The 27319-nt window shown below is 36.6% G+C and overlaps 2 protein-coding genes across 11 annotated transcripts in view; one reads left to right on the top strand and one right to left on the bottom strand.

Moving 5' to 3' along the window:
* The window catches only part of GFM2 (GTP dependent ribosome recycling factor mitochondrial 2), a 99267-nt gene that overhangs the window by 28668 nt on the left and 43280 nt on the right, over window positions 1-27319 (bottom strand). For 6 of the 9 annotated variants that reach the window (XM_039857471.1, XM_039857468.1, XM_039857469.1 and 3 more), the window contains one exon: window positions 25976-26927. In XM_039857471.1, coding sequence (XP_039713405.1) covers window positions 26799-26927 — 129 coding nt within the window. In that variant the 3' untranslated portion in view covers window positions 25976-26798. Of the gene's footprint in view, window positions 1-6617; window positions 9187-25975; window positions 26928-27319 lie in introns of those variants that run through there. The other 3 variants (XR_005651620.1, XM_039857472.1, XM_039857470.1) reach the window with 2 other exon arrangements.
* On the top strand, window positions 1208-26450 carry HEXB (hexosaminidase subunit beta). Of its 2 annotated transcripts, XM_039857486.1 has the most exons (14): window positions 1208-1560; window positions 4854-4999; window positions 8412-8477; window positions 13611-13657; window positions 13897-14007; window positions 17998-18099; window positions 19993-20122; window positions 21522-21699; window positions 22266-22352; window positions 23554-23626; window positions 24380-24554; window positions 25521-25611; window positions 25769-25873; window positions 26268-26450. In XM_039857486.1, exons 1-14 carry the CDS (start codon window positions 1331-1333, stop codon window positions 26332-26334), a joined length of 1608 nt encoding a protein of 535 aa, XP_039713420.1. In that variant the 5' UTR covers window positions 1208-1330; the 3' UTR covers window positions 26335-26450. The 2 variants fall into 2 exon arrangements, with proteins under 2 accessions (XP_039713420.1, XP_039713421.1); XM_039857487.1 differs by lacking the exons at window positions 1208-1560; window positions 4854-4999; window positions 13611-13657 and having other exon boundaries at window positions 8459-8477.

The following is a 27319-nucleotide window of genomic DNA, read 5'->3' on the forward strand; positions in this document are numbered from 1 at the left end:
AAACACCTCTTCTCTTTTGGGGAGAGTTGGGATCTCTGTTCAGTGTTGGTCATGCAACTTCACTAGCTCCACTATAGGGGTGGGTACAAAATCAGGCTTGTCAATTGGAATGCTTTATCAGAACCAATATAGATGAGTGAGCGACATAAGCTTTCTTGAGGGGTTGTACTCGAACATCAGGGTACCATAATGAAGAAAGAGCTGTCAGAATGAAGCTAGTACAGAAAAACTGAATTGAAAGGTAGAGATCTATAAGGAGATGAGAGGAAAGGGAAGGGAGGAAATGGGAGAGAAGAGAGAATAGAGGGCAGAGGGAGGAACAGAGAGAGACACAGAGAGAACAGAGGGAGACAGAGACAGAAACGAGACCGAGGGGGAGAGAGAGAGAGAAACTTTTGAATCCCTGCCACACTGGATCTAATGACATTGCTTCTGCCTGCTTCTAGATCCGCTACTTTATCTCCAAGTATTATATAGAGAGACTGTTCCGAATAATTATTTAAGTTGCTCTCATTAATTCATTATAAAAGGATTTTTTGTTTTTTTTTCTGGAGTGGGAATGGGAGTGCCCAGGCTGATACATAGGGCTGAGTCACTATAGGATACTACCCAATTTTTAAACTTTTTAGCCATCTTATTCTAACATTGCTTTATTAAATTGCCTTTAAACCGGACTTACCATTATCATTGTCTTAATGAGTTGAATAAAATCTTTAACACATTTCATTTTGTAATAGTCATGTTTATTACTTTTTTTTGAAAATTATACTGACAATATTAATCCCTCATTACAAATATGTTCCCTCTTCGTATCATCTGCCTATTAACTGCGTCCACGGTGTCCTTCTGAAGTTTTAAGAAGTCCTCCACGCCGTCCTACGCCAAGATCCTCTTTCATGGAATATCTTCTGCATAATTCCAACCTCCTACGTGTTCAACAGTCTGCCCTGGGGAGTTCCGACTGAAGGCTTTATTAATTAAAGCTGAATTGCCGTCATAGCAAAACTTAAGTTTAAGAGCAAATAAAAGAAATCGCCACCTCAGTTATCTGGTGTTTGGGGTGCGGAAAACGGGGTCTTCCGTGGAAACTCAGCAGTTTCGCTCAGGCCGCGGGAGCAGAGCGAGGACCTGGCTCCGACGGAAGTGGCGCGGGTTTGGGCGGGGCGGCGATCCCCGGGCCGGCTGGCCTGCGGGCGGGGGCCCGGCGGGGCGCGCGGTCAGCTGACTCGGTGACTCGCGTCCGCCGCTCTTCCTCCTCCCGGGCTGACCGGGGAGTCAGGGGCGGCGGGGACAGACGCGCGCCGACCCAGGCAGAGAGCGGCCGAGCACCATGCAGCAGCGCGGGCTGGGGCTGCCCGGGCTGCTGGCGGCGCTGACGCTGCTGGCCGAGCAGGCTCCCAGCGCCTCCGCCGCGCAGGCCGCGGCTCTGTGGCCCATGCCACTCTCGGTGGAGACGTCCCCGCGCCTGCTGCACCTCTCCCCCGATCACTTCTACATCAGTCACGACCCCTCTTCCACGGCCGGCCCCTCCTGCGCCCTCCTTCAGGAAGCGTTTCGGCGGTGAGTGCTTCGGCGCGGCGATCCCGGGCAGGTCGCCGTGGGCGAGGGAGTAGCGGGGAAACCGCCTGAGCGCCTCTTACCACCCCGCACAGCCACCCAGCCACGCCGGCGCTGCTGTCCCCATTTCACAGATGAGGAAACAGTCTCCGAGCTGGTTAGTGACTTGCTTGACCGAAGTCACAAGTAGAAGATGGCAGAGTCGGCTCGAAACACGGCATGACACCCAAGCTCTTCCCCTTCCCCTCCTAGGACACATCCTGGGCAGCCGGGAACCCTGGTTTGCGTGCAGGTTACGGAATGGAAGGAGTAGGTTGCTCAGAATCTGTGGTCATGTTTGTTTTGAAGGGGAGAATGGTGGGGAGGGAGGGAAATGGCAGCTTCCTATTTGAAGGGAGTTTTAGGAAGAGGATGAGTGCTTAAAGTTTGGGCACCAGGGATTCCTCAGAGTTGGTTGTCATTTATAGGCCTTTTCCCCTCCTTCCCAAATCTGGTAACAATTCAGATGGCAGAAAGTCCTCAGGTTGGAGCACTCCCTAAAACTCCCCTTCTCAAATCTGTTCCATGTAAAATGTTGGATATTTTCATCTAGTTACTTCGCTATGGGCAGTGCACCTCAGCATCTGCTTTTCTTTTTGTTTCCCAGCACATCATGTGCTTGCTCTCCCAACTTCTGTTCTTTAGCAACTCAGGGGAACGGTGAATTATGGGGGAAGCAGCCCACAGCCATGCTTTGGTAACTGCATCACTCACGAGGCAGACTGCACTTGGGGAGATGTTTCAACTGCCAACCACATGCCGTCTCTGACTGTGAGACCTGTGTAGGTGAGACTGCTCTAAAGGATTGTAATTAGGTCCTGGCTATATTGCCTCTTCCCTCCCCCAGAGTTTTGTCAGTTTCCAGTGGGCTTTGTAGCTTGATTGTACCTGCAGTGCATCAAACAGCTGGTGGAAAAAATGCAAAACTAGCTTAACACCTGCTGGCCCCCAGCCTAGGCCTGGGGATTAGGCTTCCACTGAAGAGGCCCAACCCCAGGATGTTGACAATAGAAACGGTTTATTTTCTCCTTCAATTTTGTACAACTAAATGGATATTATTACCTTCATTTTAGACACGCACCCTAATGAGGCTTTGGTATGGAACCCGCTAACAGGTCAGAATGGCTAGGGTCCACAAGTAAAACCAAGGTGGTTAGTAAACTTGGGATATTGGGAAGGAAGAAGTATCTGAAGGTCATCTAAAGGAAGATCACAGCTGGGAAATCTTTGAAAAACAAACACTATTTGCTTTGGGACTCAGTGTGGAAAAATGATTCTGTGTCACACTACCAGTAAAACAAGGATTTGATAATATGCTGAAGACATGAGTATGGCAAGCGTGGGTGACATTAAGTTAACAATGGTTAGATAACTAGGACTTGAATCAGCTGTGAGATGGTTTAAAACAAGGCTTGGCATTTCAAAGCAGTGCAGGTAGTTATCTGGAATTTGCCTAACTAATTCATGCCATATGTGAGGCAGCTATTAATTATACCTTGCATTGTTAGGAAGCAGGTTGTAAAACAGCCCTTGTGGCTAAGCCTGAGAGCATTCAGGTGAGTGTTCTGGGAACTCAGAAGGGGCAGTATCTATTTCAGTAAAAGCTTGATGAGGTAGGAAAGATTTAGATGATGGGGTAGATCCAAAGCTTCAGGCAGCTGGGAACACACATACCCTGGGCCCCAGATTGTTCAGAATCCTATGGCTCCTGTCTCAGAAGAGCTCCACTTCTATCATAAACTCTGCTTTGAAACAGTATGCATTTTGCAGGCAGAGAGTTGTTTGGTTCACGGCTGCTTCCTCAGCACCTCGAACAAGGTCCATCACATGCTAGTCACTCATTTTTTTTTAACGAACAAATAGCTTTGCTTCCTCAGTTCCTGAAAGGTTAAATTAACCCAGATAGTGGCATACCTGAGATACTGTGGGTTCAGTTCCAGACCACAGCAATAAAGCAAGCCTCACAATTGAGTCGTAATCTTTATGCTGGTGGAGTCTTGCCTTCAATTTGTAAAAAACACAATATCTGTGAAGCTCAGTAAAGTGAGGTATCATAAAATGAGATACACCTCCACCTTGAACACCACTGTCTCAGAACCCTTTGAGTTTACTGTTAGAGTTTTAATATCCAAGGCCAAGATTTTCCTAACTGGGGACAAGCCAGCACCTAACTCAGACCTGCTAGTAGCTGCAATTACCCTTTAAAAAATTTTAAATTGTGGTAAAATACACATAAGATTACTATCTTAACCGTTTTTAAGCATACAATTCAGTGATCTTAATTTCCTTTTGAATCTGTTGGGGTTTTCCTATGTAAGGGGCCCTCAGCACCTTCCTCCATTGTACTTCCTCACTGGTTCACTTCCATACACTTCCAAGTTCATTGGAACTTTCCTACCGCTCTTTATTGCTCTGGAAAAACACAAGATGTTCTTATACCTAAGTAGCATATACAGTCTTCTGGCTTATCACAATCTATAAAATATTTAAACAATTGCTTTGAAGCCTACCTAAACTTTTAGCATGTTCAGGTGTTTACCAATATCCTCTTTCTCTGATATTTAGGTACCAGCAGAAGATACATTTTCAAGGGCCCTAGTGAGAATACTGTGGTCTGGTGACATTTTGCTGGAAGGCAACAGGAACCCCGATTCAATCTGGCTTAAGCAATATGAAAATCATTATCTCACACATCTGGTGGTCCAAAAGCAGGGAGGATTTTCTGGCTAGTTGGCTAATTGGCTTAAAGGGGTTATCAGGGAATCCGTATTCTTCCATCTCTGCTCTGCAGTCTTTAGTGTGGGTACAGCTGGTCCAGGCATCACATACAGAGAAAGCATTCTTCTTGTGGCTCACTAAGGGTAGGAAACTTCCTACTATCCCCCACCCCCATCACATCACTAGTCAGAATTGGCTTGTACACTCAAGTGATTGGATTACTGTTATTGGTTTGATTACTGGTTCTTATTGGAGACTTCATATGAGTTATTTGGAAGTGTGTGTGTGTCGGGGCGGGGGGAGCTTTTAAATTTTCCATGCCTGGATCCTACTCTCAGAGATTCTGATTCTGAAGGTCTGGACATCAGTATTTTCAAAATACTGATGCGATTCTAATGTACAGTTTGGGGTGAGAGCCTCTGGTTGGACTAATATGGGGTAACATGGAGTTGAAGGGTCAGTTACAATGTTACTACGACCTATGTATTTAAAACTTGGCTACAATGATTTAAAAATTTGTTTGAATTTATTTCTCACAGATATTATGAATATATTTTTGGTTTCTACCAGTGGCATCATCGCCCTGCTAAATTTCATACTGAAACGGATTTACAGCAACTTCTTGTCTCAGTTGTCCTTGACTCAGAGTGTGACACTTACCCCAATATCTCTTCAGATGAGTCCTGTGAGTACCTGTGTAATATGAATGTATCCTATTCAAAGCTGCTTGTTACAAACTTAAGTGCCAAAAGCAGTCTCTGTGCCATGAACTATTGAGTTCTCGGCCAGTGAGCTTATAATTCCTATTTTTTAAACTACCTTTAAAGTATGATGATAAAAGTAATACATAGTCATTGTAGAAAATCTTTAAGTACAGTAAGTGAAGAGGAGGATATAAATCCATCATAACTCTAGCACTCTGTTAACCACTGTTATTTCAGATTTTTTAAATAGCAATAAGTTTAAATATTTTGTATAGGTATAAATATAAACAATGACATGAAAATGGGTTAATTTTGTACATATGGTTTTATATTTTGCTTTTTTACATAACAATACATTATAAACATGTTTCAGTAAATATTTTTCCTTTTAGTGAAAGACATTTTTGATGGCTGAATAATGTTCTATCACTGTATGGATATACCACAACTAACTTGGCTAATTTCTTATTTTTGGACATCTAGGTCATTTCTTTACTTTTTTTTTGAAGACAAATCTGTGTTTATATCCATGATCTCTACTTACAATCAAATCTGACACAAAGATAACTCTGGGGGGGGCATTTCATTTGATCAACAATATAATCAACATTTACTATGATTTTTGTTGTTGTTGTTGCCTGAAACATTGTTCTTTAAGGCTTTTACCAAATCGTTTTGGAAGCAATAAACAACTGGGCAGGCCTTTTCCACCTGGTGTATGGACTGGGAATAATACCAAGGATTCAGAGAGGAGCAATGTGAGGACATGAGTGATATAAAATTAATGTAGAGAGCTAACTGAGTTGGCAGTAAAAATAGAAAGGATACTGTATATCTTAGAGAAAAGAGTGACTCCTCTGTCCTTAGACTGCCCCACAGACAGTTAAGTACAGATCTCTTCTTCCTCTTGGTATAGATATTTCTTAATAATCTCTGAAAAATCATTTCATTTCTTTTTCAATTCTATAGCTGTTTTTATAAGAGAAACAGAATAATTTGCCAAAAGTAGCCATGTGATTTCATTTGACAGCACTCAGACACTCTATCAATTAGGTTTTGCAACCCGAATTGAGATAAAAATGGTCGTTAAATTATCAAGGAATTTTGTTGGCTGCTGGCAATACAATGACATATTACACATTACAGAAATTTGAGTCTGGAGAGTAAAAGTTTATCTTCCATTCAACTTTGCAAACCTTCTTCTGAAGGAGAGTTTCTGGAGACAAGCTGAAATTTTCTGGTTGAAGGATAAACTAGTTTTAAGTTTTAAACGAGTTTATGATGATGATGATAAAAGTCACATACACAAATGGAAACAAGATAGCAACTGTTCCAGAGTGTGAGGAAATGTTAGAGGAAGCGACAAGTGTTACAGCATTATCTACTAATAAAAATGACATACCCTCAGAACCAGAAGTGGGCCCGTTTCTACTGTAGAGAAATAATTACATATATCAAGGATGTTTGATGCAATTTGCTTATAATAGTGAAGAATTGTAAGCGAAACTAAATTAAATGTTCATCAATAGAAGAATGGATAAATATATCTTGTCAATCCATACTAAAGAATACTGTATAACAGCTAAGAATAAAGCAGAGTTTTAAAGAACAGACATGAAGGGTTTACCGAGACAAACTGCTGAGTTGGACAAAGTGTATGATAATGTGCACAGTAGATACCATATATATGTATCAACACACACCCAGGAACAGCCATAAAGCAATACTATATTTTCTTGTTATATATGTGTATGAAAAACGCCTAGGAAAAGCCGGATAAATATTTCCTCTGAGGAAAGTAGAGGGTATCAAGTGGGCATCTCGAAGAGGATTTTAGCCTTCTGTGTAATATTTCATATGTTTAAAGGAGACTATATTGATATTATTTGTATGTACACCCATTAAATAAAAGTATAGTACAAAAGAACAGAAAAGGATAACTGAGAAGTCTAAGATGCCATTCCCATTTCACACCAGGGAGGTAATCACTGTTAACACTAATAACTTCGTTTTGAAATAAAAATTGAAATGCTGTAGCTTATGTGTTCATATATTAAGAAAACACAGTCTCCTGACTGCTTTATATTTGTAGTTTTTGCATTGAGTTGTATTGGAATCCTTTTAAATATCAGGCAGTCCTCAGCTCATTGGAAAATAATTAGCATCAAGAACATGCACCATGTTAATGTATTTAGATGACTCTGTGCTGATCTCAAAACTATAATATAGCAAAAAATGTTTTTTAAACAGTGATCAGTGGAGCCATTTAAGTAGCTAAGAATTTGATATAGGTGGGTAGGAATCATGGTTAAATTGTAGTCATAATAACAATTCTGTTCTTAGCCTGGACTTTAGCTAACTCATCACTTGGTCTTCTGATGGAAAAGGCTACCTTGGCAGACTGTCATTGAGAGGGTCATATGATAATTGGCTGTCGATAAAACTCTTTTCCTACCTGCAGTCAACTATTGTGACAGACAGTCTGGATGGTGGTGGTGGTGGAGGGTGATGGTGCAGCCCAGATAGGATATTAAATCATTAACCTGCAGTCCTTGAGTGTCTTTTTGTGGCAAAGTCTGCATTAGTCAGTTAGTAACCCTTTAGGTTTCAGTCTGTCTGTACCATCTGATGCTTTACTTTATCTGTGGTTGACTCCACCCCAAACTTTAAAAGACTAATAAAATGACTACTGGGGCCACCATAGATAGTGTATGATTTCAAGAATTGAAAGATTTAGCTCCCCTTTGCCCAATATCAACCAACTGGAGCTCGTAGGTGGGTGTGAACATTTTATTGAGTGGGACAAAGCTGAATTATACTAAAGTGAGTTAGGAAGTGAGTCTTAAGTCTTTAGGATGCTGTCGGGGAAAGGTGAGTGCAGGGCAAGTAGAGAAGCACAGAATAAGGGAAAGAGTGGAAATAACTCTCTGACCTTATGGGGAGTGAGAGATTTGATACTGGAGGTTTCCAAGGATTTGAGGGCACTGAGGAATGTTTGTACATTTGACTTAAAATCTCAGCTTAATTAGGACCTACTCTGTTGTAGAGCAGTTGGAGAAAATAACTCTCCTGGAAGGGAAAAAGGAATCATGGAGATAACACCCAAGTTCCTGATTTGAATAACTCAACTGGCTAGAGGGTGGTGCTGTGACTCAAGAGAAGAAGCACACAGGAGACAGGCAGGTGAAGCGTGTGAGCAGGAGAGAAGGGGGAGTTCAGTTTGGGGCATGTGGAGTTAAAGGAATCTACAAGATGTACAGGAGGCAGTTGGAGAAACAGGTATGGAGCTCAGGAGAAAAGAATGGGTCAGAAACATCAATTATATGTTTAGGAAATGTATTGTATGTCATTGAGGGATTAACAAACGGAAACTTTTTTTTCCCCCCAATACAGATACTTTACTTGTGAAAGGACCAGTGGCTTTCCTCAAGGCCAACAGAGTTTGGGGAGTATTACGAGGTAAGGTCTTTGAAATTTCATTTTTTTTCTAGTAAAGAAATATTATTAGTTGGTGCTTTGAGAAGTCAAGAATGGCAAAATTTTGCTTCCTTAGACACTTTACAGAATGGTTTACTGGGTATTTCCAAAATGATTTCCATTAAATGTATATCATTTATAACATGGAGAAATATCATTTGACCTTTTTGAAAATGCTTGAGGGTCACTACATTCAGTGTTGTAATTCACCGATGCTCTTGGGACTGTAATATTATAGTTATAAATGGCCCCAACATCCTCTGATTAGGGAATTTTGTTTCGCTATCATTTCTTGCTGTCTTTAGTAGCCAGCACCTCTCTTCACCTATTAATTAATTAATTAATTAATTTATGGTTGTTTATTAAAGCAAAAGTTCTCACATATTTATCACTGAGCCAGACGACTACTAGAATAGCATACAAAGAGAAAAATCATTTTCCCAATAAAACATGCCCAACTGTCCATATAGTGATGTTTTCAGCTTGATATGGTAAGATGCTCATGACCTTGATGCAGCATAAATACCTGTGCTGTCTCATGTGAGATTCCTTATAGACTCAGCTTGGCTCTTCTCCAGCGTCTCCTCTGGGAGTCATACCTGATTTTATTACCAGTTTTCACCTGAATCCACTGGGGAATGGGACAACCCTGATTTTCTTTCTTGGCCAGGAATAGCTTGATCCTGAAGGTCTTTGAAAAGACATGGTAAGGAACAGTCAGTTGCACACACCACAGTGGCAGAGGACGGGAGAGACCCCTTACCCCATTAAAAATTCCTATGGACTTAGAAACAGCCAAGTTTATAAGAACAGTATGAAAAAATAAAGAGTGGCTGAAACACTCTGGAGTGGAGGCAGTGGGCAGAGAGGAGCCTTAAAGACTTTTCCTGTGAATTTAAGAGTCTGAACTTCAAAGTTTGGGCATTGGGACATTTACTTTTGCTGTTCAGAAGCTTCTTTTTCCTCTTCTTCTAAGTAGATATTGTTGAACTGACTTCCAAATAGGGTTTTAAAAAAAGGAGAATAATTTTCTTTAATGTGAGCTAACCAACCAAAGTTATAGTAATTAAAAATAAAAATGGCTTTGGATTTCACTCAGTTTGAGGGTTGTCTGAAATAAAATAATTATTGTTATGCCATACATTTTATAGTCATAATAAAAATGGCATGATTACAATCCTGTTTCAAAATAGAACATGAAAATGTCATAGGTATTTTCCACAAATGTAACTATAATCATTATCTAGATCATTTATATACAATGTCATATGATTTTAAGTTTTTATTACTCTGATCTGCCTGTCTTGTCTGGGGTCTGTTAGGGAAAACAGAGCTTTATTGATGTTTGACCTGATCCACATCAGAATAAAGAACTTTTTAGAGCATTCAGTAACTAGATTCTAAGTCCAAGAAGTCTTAATTTTCTGTTTACCATCAGACTTTCAAAGTAACATGCTCTAAATGATAACTGAGTGTATTGCCACTTAACAGAAAATTCCAGTTATTCATCCCTCCTGTATGAGCCTGTATTTGAAGGGGAAAGCATAGCAAAAATGACTGAACTTTTTTTCTTTCCTATATCCTGTCTTTGTTTTTTGTTGTTTTTTTTTTTGAGGTATAATTGATATATAACATTAGTTTTAGGTATACAACATTATGATTCAGTATTTGTATATATTGTGAAATGATCACAGTAAGTCCAGTTAACATCCATCACCATAGTTATAGTTTTTCTTGTGATGGAGACTTTTAAGATCTACTCTTAGCAACTTTCAAGTATGCAGTACAGTATTATTTATAGTCACCATGATGTACATTATATCACCAGAACTCATTTATTTTATAACTGGAAGAGTGTACCTTTTTGACCCTTTACCCATTTCACTCCCCCTCCACTTCTGGCAACCGCCAGTCTGTTCTTTGTAACTATGAGCTCAGTTTTAAGATTCCAGATCCAAGTGAGATATTTGTCTTTTTCTGACTTATTTCACTGAGCAAAATGCCCTAACGGTCCATCCATGTTGCAAATAGCAAGATTTTCATTTTTTATGGCTGAATATTCATGGTGTGTGGGGTGTGTGTGGGGGTTTACAGGTCTTAGTTCAAATCTTTAATCCATTTTCAGTTCACTTTGTGTATGGTGTTAGAGAGTGGTCCAGTGTCATTGTTTTGCCTGTGGCTGTACAATTTTCCCAACACCACTTATTGAAGAGACTATCCTTTCCCCATTGTATATTCTTGGCTCCTTTGCTGCAAATTAATTGACCATATATCTGTGGGTTTATTTCTGAGCCCTCTATTCTGTTCCATTGCTTTATGCATCTGTTTTTATGTTACTACCTGTTTAGATGATAGCTTTGTAATACAGTGTAAAATCATAAAGCATGATGCCTCCAGCTTTGTTCTTTCTCATGATTGCTTTGGCTATTTGAAATCTTTTGTTGTTCCATACAAATTTTAGGACTGTTTGTTCTATTTCTGTGAAAAAAATGCCACTGGAATTTTGATAGGGATTGCACTGAATTGTAGGTGGCTTTGGGTAATATGGACATCTAACAATATTAATACGGACCAATCCATGAGCACAGAGTATCTTTCCATTGATTTGTATTTTCTTCAGCTTTTTCATTAATATCTTATAGTTTTCAGTGTAGCAGTCTTTCATTTCCTTAGTTAAATTTATTCCTAGGTATTTTATTCCTTTTGATATAACTGTAAATAGGATTGTTTTCTTAATTTCTCTGATAGCTCATCATTCGTGTATAGAAATGAAACAGATTTTCATATGTTGATTTTGTATTCTCCAGTTTTACTGAATTTGTTGATTAGTTCTAACAGTTTTCTGGTGGAGTCTTCAGGGTTTCCTATATGTGTCATTTGGCAAACTGTAACAGTTTTACTTCCTCCTTTCCGATTTAGATGCCTTTTATGTCATTTATGTCTAATTGACCAGGACTTCCAATACTATGTTGAATAAAAGTGGCAAGATTGGGCACCTCTGTCTTGTTCCCAATCTTAGAGGAAAAGCTTTTAGCTTTTCACCAGAGTATGATGTTAGCTGTGGGCTTGTCATAAATGGTGATTATTTTGTTAAGGTACGTTCCCTCCATAACCACTTTGTTGATTTTTCTTTTTTATCTTAATTGGATGTTGAATTTTGTCAAATGCTTTTTCTGCATCTATTGAGATGATCATATGGTTTTTTATCCTTCATTTTGTTAATGTATCACATTGATTGATTTGCAGATGTTGTACCATCCCTGCATCTCTGGAATCTCACTTGATCATATTGTATGATCCTTTTAATGTATTACTGAATTTGGTTTCCTAATGTTTTGTTGATTTTTGTACCTATGTTCAGCAGGGATGTTAGCCTGTAATTTTCTTGTGTCCTTGTATGATTTTGGTAGTAGGGTAATGCTGGCCTTGTAAAATGAGTTTGGAAGTGTTTCCTCCCCTTATATTTTGTGGGAGACTTTGAGAATGATTAGTATTAACTCTTCTTTAAATGTTTGGAGAATTCACCAGTGAAGCCTTCTGGTCCTAGACTTTTGTTGGGTTTTTGATTACTCATTCCTTCCTAGTAATCAATCTATTCAGATTTTGTTTTTTAAAAAATAAATTTATTTATTTAAATTAGTTTCAAGTATACATTACATTGGTTAGACATCTATAACGTTCATAAAACGATCCCCCCAATTGCTCCCTCCTTCCCCTGGCCCTCCACTTAGCCATCATATTAATGCTAACTGCATTCCCTCTGCCATGCTCCCTGTGCCCAACTATCAACTACTAATTTGTACTTCTTTAACCCTTCACCCCATTCTCCCAGTCTCTCAACCCCCCTCCCCTCCATCCGTCACCAAATTGTCCACTCTATTTGTAAGTCTGTTTTTGATTAGTTTGTTCTTTTTGTTCCTTAGATACCGCATATAAGTGAAATCATACGTTATTTATCTTTCTCTGCCTGACTTATTTCACTCAGCATAATAACCTCTAGGTCCATCCATGTTGTTGCAAATGGTAGGATTTCTTTTTTTTTTTTAATGGCTGAGTAATATTCTATTGTATATATGTATTGTATGTATGAACCATAATTTCTTGTCTGTTAATGGGCATTTGGGTTGCTTCCATATCTTGGCTATTGTAAATTGTACTGCCATGAATACTGGAATGCATAGATCTTTACGAATTATTGTTTTGGTTTTCTTTGGATAAATTCCCAGAAGTGCAATTGCTGGTTCAAAAGGTATATCCATTTTTAATTTTTTGAGGAACCTCCATACTGTTTTCCATAGCAGCTGTATCAATTTGCAATCCCACCAACAATGTATGAGGGTTCCCTTTTCTTCGCATCCTCGCCAACACTTGCTGTTTAGATTTTCTATTTCTTAATAATTCAATCTTAGTAGGTTGTATGTTTCTAAGAATTTATCCATTTCTTCTAGGTTGTCAAATTTGCTGACATGTAATTGTTTATAGTAGTCTCTTATGAACCTTTGTATTTCTTTGGTTATCAGTTTTAATATCTCCTCTCTCATTTCTGACTTTTAACTATTAAAATTTTCTCTGGCTACATAGTTGTCAGCTAGGATGATGAATTTTGGTAAACTTAAGACCAGTTATGGGACTTGGCCTGTAAAATAGTGATTTAAAAGAACAGTCCACTTGAGTAAAAAAATCTTCAGGAGATAGTCTTTTCAACTCCAAGTAAAGCACTGTAAGTTAGGCCTTTATTTATAGTTTCATGGTGGTTTTTTGAGCCTTTCTGCCATCTTTATGTTTAGGTACCTTCCAAAGTGCCTATAATATTTTTTCATAATTATGCTTACTCATAATGCTGTAAGTTAGCAACAAATATTAAATCACTATTCTTTTGTTTATCATTCATACAAAACTCAGGGTATGAGTACAATGAAGTAAAGTATTTTTATTAATAGCAACAGGGTTTTTTTGAAAATTAAGCTTTGATTTTAGAAAATATGTTAGAGGATAAAGGTATAACAACACTTTAATTTTATTTGCCTTACCTGGTTATGGTTCTGTGGTTCTTTTACTGTCTCAATTTGTTATTTTATAAATTATGCAATAAAATATAAATTTTACTTTCCCTAGGTTTAGAGACCTTTAGCCAGTTAATTTATCAAGATTCTAATGGGGCTGTAAGTATGATTATCATATATTACTAACATTGCTGAATAGACATATTACTGTAAGAAAAATGTAAGCTTTTTAGATATTTATTTGCTACCTGAAGGTTTCTTCTCACCATGTATTTATCTTAGCTGGTAAACGTAAATTTCACACTTTTATCCAATACTTGCATACATAGATGTAGTCTTCACTGAACTCAGGTCAAGAGAAACTTCAAAAATAAATCAAAATTTCTTTTGTCTTATAGTTCAGCATCAATGAATCCAACATCAGTGATTCTCCAAGGTTTCCTCATAGAGGAATTTTAATTGATACAGCCAGACACTACCTGCCAGTTAAGAGTATTCTTCAAACTCTGGTAGGTAATTATTTTATTTTAATCTGTTGTCTGTTCTGAAGATGTATCCTTTTATGGCATTACTTTACATTGGTTACTTATGTTATTATACAGGCTAGAATGGGGGATTCATTTTTCATGTGCTAAGTATAAGCATTGGGCTTTCTTCCTCCCTCCCTTGTGAAGTATAGTTCCTCAGCTGAGTAGAGGCTCCCCTAGGGAATCACCCTATTTTCATGGGGGCGGGGTTGGGGAGTTAACAAGCTTAGCCAGGATTAAGAGAAAGACACAGTTTCAATACTGTCCACTAGCCTCTATGTACACTCTCATTTGCTAAATCATGGATCCAGACTTTTGGTTAGGAATATGTGGTCACTGTACCTCTAGTTATTGTCTTTTAATTTTATGACCTCTACTTTTTTTTATAGTGGAAAGTCCAGGAGCTGCTTTATACCTAGAGAATTGTTCTAAAGGAACATGGAACCTCAGCTGGTAAAAGCTTGGGGCAAGTCTGACAATAATGATTTTCTCCTGGATTTTTTATTGGTTCATCCTTACCATCACTGCCAATTTGTATTGGTGGGGAGGTTTTCTGCCCCTCACTTGATCGTTTATGAACACACCATATTATAAAAGATAATTTTTACATTTACATTAATACCCTGAATTTTTTTCTCCAAGGCATTATTGTCATTTTTATGAAAAAAATGTTTAGTGTAAAAACTTCACATACTGTAGATATTAATAAAATAGGTAATAATCCCATAATTTCATTTACCAAAGATCAACATAAATTTTTATGTCCCCGTATCTCATTTTAGACTTAAAAAATGATCTTATACCATATACAAGAATAAACTCAAAATGGATTAAAGACTTAAATGTAAGACCTGAAACCGTTAAGCTCCTAAAAGAAAACATAGGCAGTAAACTATCTGACACTGCTCTTAATAATACTTTGTCTGATATATTTTTTTATTTCCTCTGGCAAGGGAAACAAAAGAAAAAATAGACAAATAGGACTACATCAAACTAAAAGTTTTTGCACAGTGAAGGAAACCAACAAAATAAAAAGATAACCTACTGAATAGAAGATATTTGCCTATGATACAGCTGATAAGCGGTTAACATCCAAAGTTTATAAAGAACTCATATAAGTCAACAGCAAAAAAAAAAAACCAATTAAAAAATGTGCAGAGGACCTGATTAGATATTTCTCCAAAGAGACATACAGATACCAACAGACATATGAAAAGATGCTCAATGTCACGATCAGAGAAATACAAATTAAAACCACAATTAGATATCACCTCACACTTGTTTATTGTTGGTGGGACTGCAAATTGGTACAGCCACTGTGGAACAGTTTGGAGGTTCCTCAAAAAATTAAAAATAGAACTGCCTTATGACCCAGCAACTGTACTTCTGGGTATCTATCCAAAGAAAACCAAAACACTAACTCGAAAATAATATCTGCACCCCTATGTTCTCTGCAGTGCTATTTACAATAGCCAAGATATGAAAGCAGCCTAAGTGCCCATCAATAGATGACTGGATAAAGAAGTGGAGCATATATACAATGGAATACTACTTAGCCATGCCAAAAAATGAAGTCTTACCATTTGCAACAATGGACCTAGAGGATATTATGCTAAGTGAAATAAGTCAGACAGAGAAAGACAAATACCATATGATTTCACTTATATATGGAATCTAAGGAACAGAATAAATGAACAAACAACAAAAACAGACTCATAGATACAGAGAACAAACTGGTGATTGCCAGATGGGAGCAGGGTTGGGTGGCTGGGTGAAAAAGGTAAAAGGATTAAGAAGTATAAATTAGTAGTTACAAAACAGTCACAGGGATGTGGAGTACATACAGCATAGGGAATATAATCAATAATACTGTAGTAACTATGTATAGTGCCAGGTGGGGACTAAGACTAATTGGGGGAATCACTTTGTAAATTATATAAGTGTCTAACCATTGTGCTATACACCTGAAACTAATATAAAATAAAATTTAAAACAATATTAAAACATTATTGACCACATAGGACCTGAATTCCTTAAATAGGGAAAGATATGGTCAGGGATTTTGGGGAGAAAAATGAATATATTAACATAACATCACTTTTTTAAACTTAAATAGGATTGCACTTGTGTGATCTTAAAAAAACTATTACAGACTTTTTTAATGAGACTATTATATAAGGTCTATATTATCTTTGTAAACATTTGAACGTTCCATTTTTATATAAACCATGATACATATTTAACCAGTCTCCCACTTATGGACATCTAGGCTAATATTATCACAAAAAGTACTGCCAAGGGAGCATTCTTATATTTGTATGATTGTCAGGATTATTTCCTGAGGATAAATTCTTAGAAGTGAATCTCTGGGCTTAAAGCTGTGTATATTTTATCTTTTGGTACATTTTAACTTTTAGTACATACTGTCAGATTGCCTTCTAGAGGTCATACCAGTGTATGCTTGGCCAGCAGTGCGGGGGGCATACCTTTGCTATATTCTTTGCTAATTTGGTGATAAAGTGTATCCTTTGTTTTAATTTGCACTTCTTTGATTTTTAGTGGATATGAGACTTTATTAGCTATTCGTATTTTTTATATTGCAAACTTTTTCAATGCCTATCTTTTCATCTATATCTTATTAATTCCTTGTTGATTTAAAAGCTCTTTAATGTTTTATTTGTAGATGTTGTGATACTTTTATATTTGCTTGTATTTATGTTATACACTTATCTATCATATATTGTTGTGATGTTTTCTAAATTTACTATGTTTATAGTATAGTGTCTTTTGCCTGTAGAAGTTTTAAATTTTTTATGATTATCTTTTGATTTCGTCTTTTATTGTTTTTGACCTTGGGATGTATGCTAACAAAGGCCTCAAACAAAGGGTATAAATATAAAAATAGCCTCTCAAATTTTTTTTAATATTATATATTTTCCTATTCTTGATTGTTAGAATTTATTTTAGTGTACTTAGGTGATTGATTTTTTTTCTGAATGGTTAGCCTGTAGACTTGACATCATTTTTGAGCAATCTATAACTTACCCTACTGCTTTCAATTAATACCATGAATAGCAAATACTAAATTCTATAAATACACAAGTTGGTTTCTGAACTCTCAGCCTGTCCTATTTAGCAATCTATCTTCTTGGGCAAGTACAGAATCAACAGTTTAAAATGACAGAAACTGTATGCTCACAAAACCAAAATATTTACTACCTAGTGCTTTATGTAAAAAGTTTGCCATCCCCTGATCTTTATTAAAACCATGAAGAACTCCCTTCTCTGACAATGCAAATCCTCAATATATTTACTTCTTTGCACAGTTCCCTTGTGTGTAAGCTATTTCTTAAATGCATCAGCAAATCCCTTCAGCCTTGATGAAGGAACAGGGAGGATTTAAGTTTTGATTATCTGATAGGGCAAATCTCCCCCGTTATTTTTTATCTTTTTCAAATAGTCTGCTTATATTTTATATAAATATTGTTAATTCCTCCAGAATAAACTTAAAATCAATGTTAGTTTCCCCCAAAACTTATGGGAGTTTTGAATGGAATTGTACTGCATTTGTACGATATTTCTTTCATTTCTAAAAGAGTTGGCACTCAAATCTCAGAACTGTGGGAATTACAAGCCATTTTAATGAATGCCCCTTTTTCCTCAGTAAGCAGTAGCAGCCAAGAACTATTTTCCATTCAGTAAGTATTCCCAGATATTTACTGGGAATCTATAAGCTTGCTCTCTTCCCATAGAGCTAAGTTATAACTCACTATTTAGAATACAAATTCTGTATAGGCTTTTCAAAAAGTGACATGCCATGCAAAGTGTATAAGACAAAGAATTCATATTTTTTTCTACATTCTTTCTTTTCAAAAAAAAGCAGTCACGTTGGAAACAATCCCGAATGTAGCTATGTAAATGGATTGTGTATTATATCTGTGGTATTTAATATTTTAACATGTTTGCTTGCAGGATGCCATGGCTTTTAATAAGTTTAATGTTCTCCACTGGCACATAGTTGATGACCAGTCTTTCCCATATCAGAGCATCACTTTTCCGGAGTTGAGCAATAAAGTGAGTAATTCATGTTATTGTAGTCTGTCTACAGCATTTTTGGTAGCTTCATTAGAAGTTTGCAGCTTAAATGTTTCTTCTTATGGATATAATTAAAGTGTAAAAGTTAGATATTTGTGTTTTTAAATGTTTTTTAATAGGCTCTGGCTTAGCACTTTAGAGCAATAAAACTCCTGTTTTTATAATTATGTTATAAATGTAAACAGTCTCTAGGGGCTATATAAATAAAATTTTAAAAACTTAATGAATGCAGGAGACCTGAAATATTCATGATTTATGTAAATTTAAGTAATTATCAGGTAGTCCAACTGTATATTCATTTTAAACAGAATTATTTTGACTTCTGTAAAGGCTGTTTTTCTCTCTGAAAAACTACATGAAGGAATTTTAGAAACAAGGGCTCCTTAGAAAATAATGGCAGCTGCAGAAGTGTTCAAATTGATTGAATTATAGACCAGTGGAGCTGGGAGTGAGCCTCAATATCATCTACTTTAATCCCCCTATAATACAAAGATAGTAGCTGACATCCGGAGAAATTATATGCCTCGTCCAAAGCTGCAGGTAGGCACGGGCAAAGCCAGGACTCAAAATTTCATCCTCTGGTCGCAATTCCAAAGCTTTCTCCAATGTTACGATGTAGTATAGGCTGAAATGCTAGCAGCATTCTTTTTGTTTGCTTTTGCTCTCTTTTTTATTATGGGAAATTTTAAACATGCATAGAAGTAGAATTTAATGAATTCCCATGTCCTTATCCCCCAGCTTCAATGGTCAATAAATGGCCAATCTTATAGAACCATTACTTTGAAGCAAATCCCAGAAATTATTTGTAAAAAGTCTTGTTTAAAAAAAACATAAAACATTATCAGAGCTAAAAAATTAACAAAAATACAGATAACCAGTCATTACTCAAGTTTCCCGAAAGCCTTTTTTTTTTAATTTGCATTGAGATGCAAATAAAGTCAATATATTGTGGTCAGTTCATATGTCTTTTAATTCTTTTGATCTATAGGTGCCCACCCCTGCCCATCTCTTTTTTTTTTCCTTATAATTTGTTATTTTGTTGAAGAAGTTATGTCATTTGTCCTGCAGTTTCTCAGTCTGGGTTTTGCTAATTGCATTTCTGTGGTGTCAATTAACATGTTCTTCTGTTCTGTGTATGTACTATAAATTGGTAATTAGAGCTAATCATGACTAGATACAAATTTGATTTGGGGGTGGGGCAAGACTACTTTTGGGAGTTGAGCATTTATATATTATATATATTTATATATTATATTTATACCTTAAGAAATGTGCTATAGTAACATCTTTAATGGACCTTATATCTTTAGTTACAACCAATACTGAGTTCTAATTTTTCAAGTGACCTATAAAGGTCTGAGGGTAACCTTAAAAAATATATGTATATAGTCACTTATCAGAGTGTCTCTGATAGAATTTTTAAAGTGGATAGTAATTAAAATGACTGAAAGACAATTGTTATGCTTTGTAATAATGTATGAATTTTGATTCTAAAACCAACAAGAGCTATGTAGTTCAGTTTTCAGAAGTTTCAAAACTTTGGAGTCAAACGTTTTATTTCTCTTTTGTTGTATGGTTACATGAGGCTGAAACATGATGGTAAATGTTTCTGAAACAAGAGGGGCTGGCAGAGATAGATGGTTTTTTATCAGTAACTCTGGAATTAACCAAAAGTGTGCCAAGAACTTATTGATAAGATACAGTAAACATATAATTTAAATGCGTCATCCAGCATCACATGGGACTATTTAATACATTGTGATAATGGAAAAAATCAGCTATGAGATATCAAAGTACAAACAGAACTGTTAACAGTTTTCAGGACCAAATCCATTTTGTATAATTTGATATTAATAAGTGTGGTGTTTACAGGGAAGCTATTCTTTTTCTCATGTTTATACACCAAACAATGTCCGTACGGTGATTGAATATGCCCGATTACGAGGGATTCGAGTCATACCAGAGTTTGATACCCCTGGACACACACAGTCTTGGGGAAAAGGTAAGTGTTTTATGAGTCACAGATAGTGACCATCTGAGGTCCTGCACCTCTTATTTTATGACTTGGTGTTTGCTTATTTTGTTCTTAATTGTGATTTACATAAAGGGTAGCACTGTTAACAGGTATAATTCAATAACTATTATGTGTCTAATGTGAGCAAGTCACTGTGTCTAGCACTGCCTGAAGTATAAAAACAAGGAATAAAGGAAAGCAAAAAATGATTACGACAAGTAGAACATAAGTGAATTCAAGAAACGGCTTCATGGATGATGTAATACTTAAAATCCTTTTGAGAGAACAAAGAATATGTTCATATTTCTAATAGAGGAAATAACATGAGGAAAGTCTAAATAATAGCTGGAGTATAGTGCGGCAGAGTAGGAGGCACCATACAGTGGTTAAGGGCTGGCTCTGGAGCCAGACTGCCTGGGTTTGAATCTTCTGCCATTTATAAATGGAGTGACCTTGGGCAAGTTACAGAACTCATCTTTAGTTTCCCCACTTCTAAAATGGGGATGTTAGCAGTAGCTATCATTTAATTTTTTTGGAGGATTAAGTAATGAATGTAAAGCACATAGCACAGCACCTACCATTTATAATTGTTCAGTAAACATTAGGGAAGACACGGAGTGGGAAATAAGTCTGGAAAAGTACAATGTAGAGGGCCTTCAGTGAAGAATGTGGGCTTCATGAGGACACAAGGAAACCAATGAAAGCTAGAGCAGAAGAGTGACATGATAGAGCCCAATGTCAAGAAAACCTATGTGAAAATGACAGATGGAAAGGGGAAAGAGATTGAAATTCTAGACCAGAATGGTGATAACAGAAATGGGAAATAATGTACAGAACAAAGACATTTTGGAAATATAAGCCATAGGACTTGGCAATTGATTGACTTTGGGAGGAAAGGAAAGAGTTATAGACTAAAGGATGGTGGTACACTTAACAGGATACAAAAGAAAAACAAGGAATCAAGAGAAGCTACAGAAGGAGCTTAGAGTACAGAGAATTTGGTTTTTGTTAGATTGCATTTGAAGTTAGATTGCAGCTAAGATATCTAATTGTATTCAGCAAGGAATTTGAAATATGGGTTGAAGCTCAAGAAAAACGGTTAGGGTGAGTTGAATGTTTGGGAGTCATTAACAGTCAAGATAATATTTGAAGTGGATAAAATCTCAGGCTGATGGAAGGAGAAAGAGGTACAGGGGTAGGATACAGGAAACAATCCTCCCACATTTTATTTGGAAGAAATTCCCACAGTAACTCTTAGTAAACATGCTTATCTTTTTATGTATAATATCTTACAGCTTCAACAAAATAAAGTAGTGTCATTATGTGCAAAGCCATGATTTTGTGATTAAAATACTTTAGTAAGAAGCGAATTTCATGTTTCTTCCAGGTCAGAAAGATCTCCTGACTCCATGTTACTATACACATCAGTCTGGGACTTTTGGACCTATAAACCCTATTGTGAATACAACTTACAGCTTCCTGTCTAAATTTTTCAAAGAAATTAGCATGGTATTTCCTGATCAATTCATTCATTTAGGAGGAGATGAAGTGGACTTTACTTGTTGGTATGACAATTCTTTAAAACGCTTACTTTTTTTTTTAACCATTGCATTTGAAGTAAGTTTAAAGGTCTCCAAGTAAAAAGGGAAGATTTGGGGTAATTTCTCTGCTTGCATGGTTTTAACTTGGCAACACAATTCCTAATGACGGATTTTTGTAGAATGTACATTTGGTGGTATGAGAAAGTAAAAGCTTTAGGAAGGAGAATCAAGATGCAGAAGAAAATAGAGATTAAAAAAAAAAAGACTATAGTGAATGAGAACAGCTTTAGTGAAAGAGGGCCATAATTAATTGGAGGAGATTTTTCAAATAAAAATCCTCTTTGCAAATAGCCTTACATGGAGGGAGAGGCGGGAGGTAGGGAAAGTTATTTTTACAAGAAATCGGCTTCTGGAAAAAACTATTTGCAATGGTAAACTAAGATAACTCATAATTAAGTTTTTAGGCTTATTTTACTCTCTACAAACTTTAATAGTTTTAAATAGGCACAAATGATGTTAAGGATATAGGCTGCTTTAAATATATTGGGCATATCAAACTTGTAATAACATTTTAATTTTTTTTTTTTAAGGCGATCCAATCCAGATATAAAGTATTTCATGAAGCAGAAAGGCTTTGGCAGTAATTTTACTAAACTAGAATCTTTCTATATTCGAAAGTAAGTTACTTGAAAGCCTACTTGTGTTTTTATTTTATTAATGTATTTTGTAAAAGTTTTAGCTATTACTAGTACTGTGTTAGTTTTTCATTTGCTCTCTATCCCTTGCCAAAGTGTAGATGTTGCATACTTTGTGTAACAGTGCAGATGAGAAATCAAAGGAAGCGATATCCACTGCTTTCTTCAAATCAGTAACATGGTGAATCTAAGCCTTTTGCAATAACTGTTGAAATATAGGACAGCAGTCACATGTTCTAGGGACTCAGCTCAAGGCCCTGGCTACCCTGCAAAGTCTTCATCATCATCCAGCCCCTGTAATTCATTCCCTTTGTCAACTCCAGGAGCATTTCTTTTACTTGCTACCTGCTTTGTCCAATATGGTAGCCATAGTCACATGTGGCTGTTTATATTTAAATTAATAGAAGAAAATTAAAAATTCAGTTCCTTGGTCACATTAGCCATATTTCAAGTGTTCAGTAGCTGGCTGAGGTTAGTGGCTCCCATATTAGAAAGGGCATATACAGAACATTTCCATCATTGCAGAAGTTCTACTGGACGGTGCTATTCTATACTAGTGATCAGTTAACTTTTTCCATAAAGGGCTAGCTAGTAAACGTTTTAGGTTTTTGGGCCACATCTGGTTGTGTATTCCTATTTTTTAAATAATGCTTTACAGATATACAAACAAGTCTCAGCTCATGAGCCATACAAAAACAGACTGCAGGCTACAGTTTGCCAACTCCTACAGTGGGCAAGCCCAGATTCCAGCCTTTTCTATTAAGCTTTTTATGTGAGACAGTCTAATTTTTTATCCTGCAGAGCACTTGGCATTGTCTAAATATCAGGAAATATTTGTAGACTGATTATCAGCAATTGTTTAATGTTATTTAGGTGACATTACAGGCTAGATTATAGTTTCTTTTATTCTAAGATACTTAAGAAATTACCAGATATTGCGGTTTGTCCACTCCCCTATGAGTTGCAACTATTGGGGGCATGCTTAGGTTATTCACTCAGTGAATGACTATTAAACCCCTCTGCTGTGACAGCTTCTGAGCCATGTCCTAGAAAGAAGGTTCAGCTATAATTCTGTGCTATATTGAAAGACAGCTCTCAACACTGCAGTCCTTGGTAGAAAATGTGTATGCTTTAAACATATTAAGCTTACGATCTAAAATAACTTATTTTTTTTCAATGGTAGGCTTTTGGATATTATTTCAGCCTCAAAGAAAGGATCCATAGTCTGGCAAGAGGTTTTTGATAATGCAGAGAAGGTGAGATGTGTAAAGACTGCATTTGATTTTGATAACTAACATGGATAGAAGGAACCCTAATGAAGTGTTCCCGATGTTATGGGGAAATTAATTCCTTTCGATTTAAACTTTTGTAGGCAATAGCTGTAGACTGAGGCCAATGTTAATGGTATTTTTTTTTTCTTTTCTTCCATTTACTTATATTCTTTAGTGTCTCTTTCTCTTCCCTCCCCTCCTCTCTGCCATCTCATTATTAATCACAAACTGAATACTTTGAAGAAAGTCCCTTTTTTTCAGGAAAGGGCAGAACAGATAAAACTACCTTAACAGCAATCAAGACTTATTCTTAAGTAAAATTGTCAACGTACATTTTTTATTTTAAACGACATCTAACACAGAATTCTTTATTTTGCTTTGGGGCAACTGAGAATTTGCAAGTCCAGTATTACCTTTCCAGAAGGGTTGGTGACATCCCTATAGTTTCGAAGTGAGTAAAAGAGTGTGGCAGAAATGAGACTAAAGCCTTGGTTCGTTACACTTATATTTGTCATAAATAGGTAAACGTTAAACATCCAACCTGCAGTTCAAAGAAACTTCTAAGTCTTATAAGGAATAGCATCCGGCACTAACTTTGAGAGGGAAGGGGAAAGAAGACAGATAAGCTTTTTCAAGGATCTTAAAGTTCTTTTTCTAGTTATGCGTCTTAGACTTTTAATTTCATCTGCTGTATTTGCTAGACCTAATATTATATATTGCAATTTTTAACTTTAATAGCTTCAACAAGGCACTGTATTTCAAATATGGCAACAGGAAACATATGTTCAAAAACTACGCGTAATCACAGCAGCTGGATTCCCTGTAATCCTTTCTGCTCCTTGGTACTTAGACTTGATCAGTTATGGTCAAGATTGGATAACCTACTATACCGTGGAACCTCTTGATTTTGGTGGTAAGTGAAGCAACCATCATTACCTTGATGTTCTTCCCTATCCTCCCACCAGGAAATCCTTACTTAGATATTACCTATTATTATCCTCCTTTTATGTTTGATCCTTGATTTTATTTGTGTTTACTTAAAAAGGCCTCAGTATCATTTTTGAACTTTGTGAAAGAAACCAAATCCTTACCTAAATAAAACAACTTCAAAAGTAGATTCCCTTAGATTTTCTCTCCATTTCTTGTTACTCTCTCTATCTTAAAGATGTCTGCATTTACCTTGCATCTCTTCTGAACTGCCTCTCTAAGCAAGGCGATAATCTCGTTTAGTGGATTTCAGGCAGTGTAGTCATAGGGTTCCGAGGAAGAGGCATCTCTTGGGGAGGCAGGTAGTGAGCAGGGATGTCTGAGTGGTGGGGCTTCGGGCTCTCCGACCTTCTTTGTTTAGAACAGTTCTACTCTGTCTAGTTTTATATACCACAGTTAAATATAAAATTTCTGTTTAATAAAAGTTTCAAAGCTATAGGTCTATTAGGAGTTGACATAACTATTTAGAAAGCATTTTCTGAGAAAGTCATAAGTACTGTAAAACAAAGTATTAGGTACTTCATCTCTTTTAATATCAAGAGATAAATATTAAAGGTAGGAGTGGTGGTCACTAGTGTTCCAACTTATATTCCCTGGCACATTATTCATAGACAGCCAGGGGAAAAAAATGTTTCTGGTGTCCAAATCAGTTTGCATAAAACCAATATAAAATAGTATCTTAACACTGACCCACTACATTAGTTGACATGTGAACTACAGGTTCAGAGGTGGGAATAAAGTTTGCCACCTTTTTTTGTGCCATTACCAAGGTCCTGCTGACTATAAGAGAGAAATGCTGTCCCAGGATAAAGATAGAAGAAGTCATTATTGCTTCTGGATATAAGCCTTAAGCTGCACCTACTTATATATCAATTCAATGATTTTAATGTAGGTTCTCAGGAACAGCAACAACTTGTCATGGGTGGAGAAGCTTGTCTATGGGGAGAATATGTGGATGCAACTAACCTCACTCCAAGACTATGGTATGGAATTTAAGTGATAACATTTGAATTAAGGTGCCTTAGTTTTCCTTCTCCATCCAAGTGGGAGAGCATTAGGAATTTCCCCAAGCATATGATTTAGATACTTAATTTAAGAAAACATTAAACTGCTTTGGAGGACATGTGGTTTAAATTTTAGGCCTCGGGCAAGTGCTGTTGGTGAGAGACTATGGAGTCAGAAAGAGATCATAAATATAGATAATGCCTACGAAAGACTAAAAATTCACCGCTGCAGAATGGTCAGGTAAGAAATCTTTTTCAAGCTAGGATACTATTAAGTCCAGGGTGATTTTTAAAGTTATTGTTATCTAACTTCTTGGGGTTTTTTTTTTTTTTTTTTTTTTTGGCTATAAACAAATTTATGTCACGTAAGAAGTAGTGATTTAATTAGAAGAAATTAGGAACTATTTCTTGTAGGTAAGAGAATAATACCCAAATAAGATATATTTAGATTGACACCTTTTATAGATAGGTTAAATTTTGGTATAACTTAGACCTCTATCTTGAATCACTTTAACAATCTTTTTCAATAATTAATGCTGTTTAGTGATTCTAATTTAAGCTACTAAGTTGTTTAAGATGGAGATGAATTATAGCATTCTAAAACATCTCTTTTTCATACTTTATCTGTTCTACAGACGTAAAATAGCTGCAGAACCTCTTTTTACTGGATATTGTGACCATGAGAACAAAATGTTAAAATGAGCCAAAACTTGGAGGAGAAAAAAGCCCACTGCAATCCATCAACTTGGTTTTGAAATCATGCAAATTAAAATTTGGTACATTGTTTTTGAATAAACTATAGCTTTGTATTGGTTGAACTTCTGTCTTATACATTACATATGGAAGACTGGCAGCTTTCTTGTGAGAGAAGCTTAAAAAAAACAAACTTGGTGATATCACTTAATATATTCCAAAGGGTGGAGTCTTTACTGACAGTAATAACGTCATCTCTACACATATAGTTCAGGTACATTAACTTTCAACATCAAAGCACATTTCTCATTATAGAAAGGGCAGCTCCAGTGCCACTGTCAGTTTAAAGTTACATCTTTTATCCAGTTCTTCGAATGTATTGCAACAGTATTTGTCCAGTAAATAAAGCAATAAAAACTGTTCTTACTGAAAAAGTAGACAGGTACTCCTTTCTCTCCAAGGACCTGAAGCACTTAGGTCAAGCCACTTCTCCGGTTGAGCAGTGTGCTTTGGTCTTGAGGGTTCATGGCTTGATAATGAGATAGTTCTACAGCAAAAGTAGCTGAACCTGATGTTAGTGTTCGAAGCACAGTTGAATAACCCTAATCAAAATAATTGAAGTCAGTTAACAAATTGAAGCCTCAAGTTTCTCTTCCTGCTACTTATCTTTTGACTATTACCAGGAAAGGTGATTATGTAACTTAACCATATCATTTCTTCAAAGAGCTCATTTAGTCATTCTTCTCAGAAATATTGTGGAGGACAGAAAACAGTATGCATATGCTTCAGATATATTCCCTGGTCCCCGCATTTGGAAAGATGACTCTGCCGGCACTCAGGTGCTTATCCTAGAGCAGAAGAGACTGGTAGGGAGAATGACACTTGCCTGAAAACTAGCAATTGGACTAGTAGGATAAGTGCTTGGAAGAGAAAAAATGGTAGGCTGGTACTGCATTTTGGTACAGTACACCTCAACCTTTTTCAAGGACTGGAA

The sequence above is a fragment of the Pteropus medius genome, unplaced genomic scaffold, assembly GCF_902729225.1.
Source record: "Pteropus medius unplaced genomic scaffold, Ma_sr-lr_union100, whole genome shotgun sequence".
Taxonomy (NCBI): Eukaryota; Metazoa; Chordata; class Mammalia; order Chiroptera; family Pteropodidae; genus Pteropus; species Pteropus medius.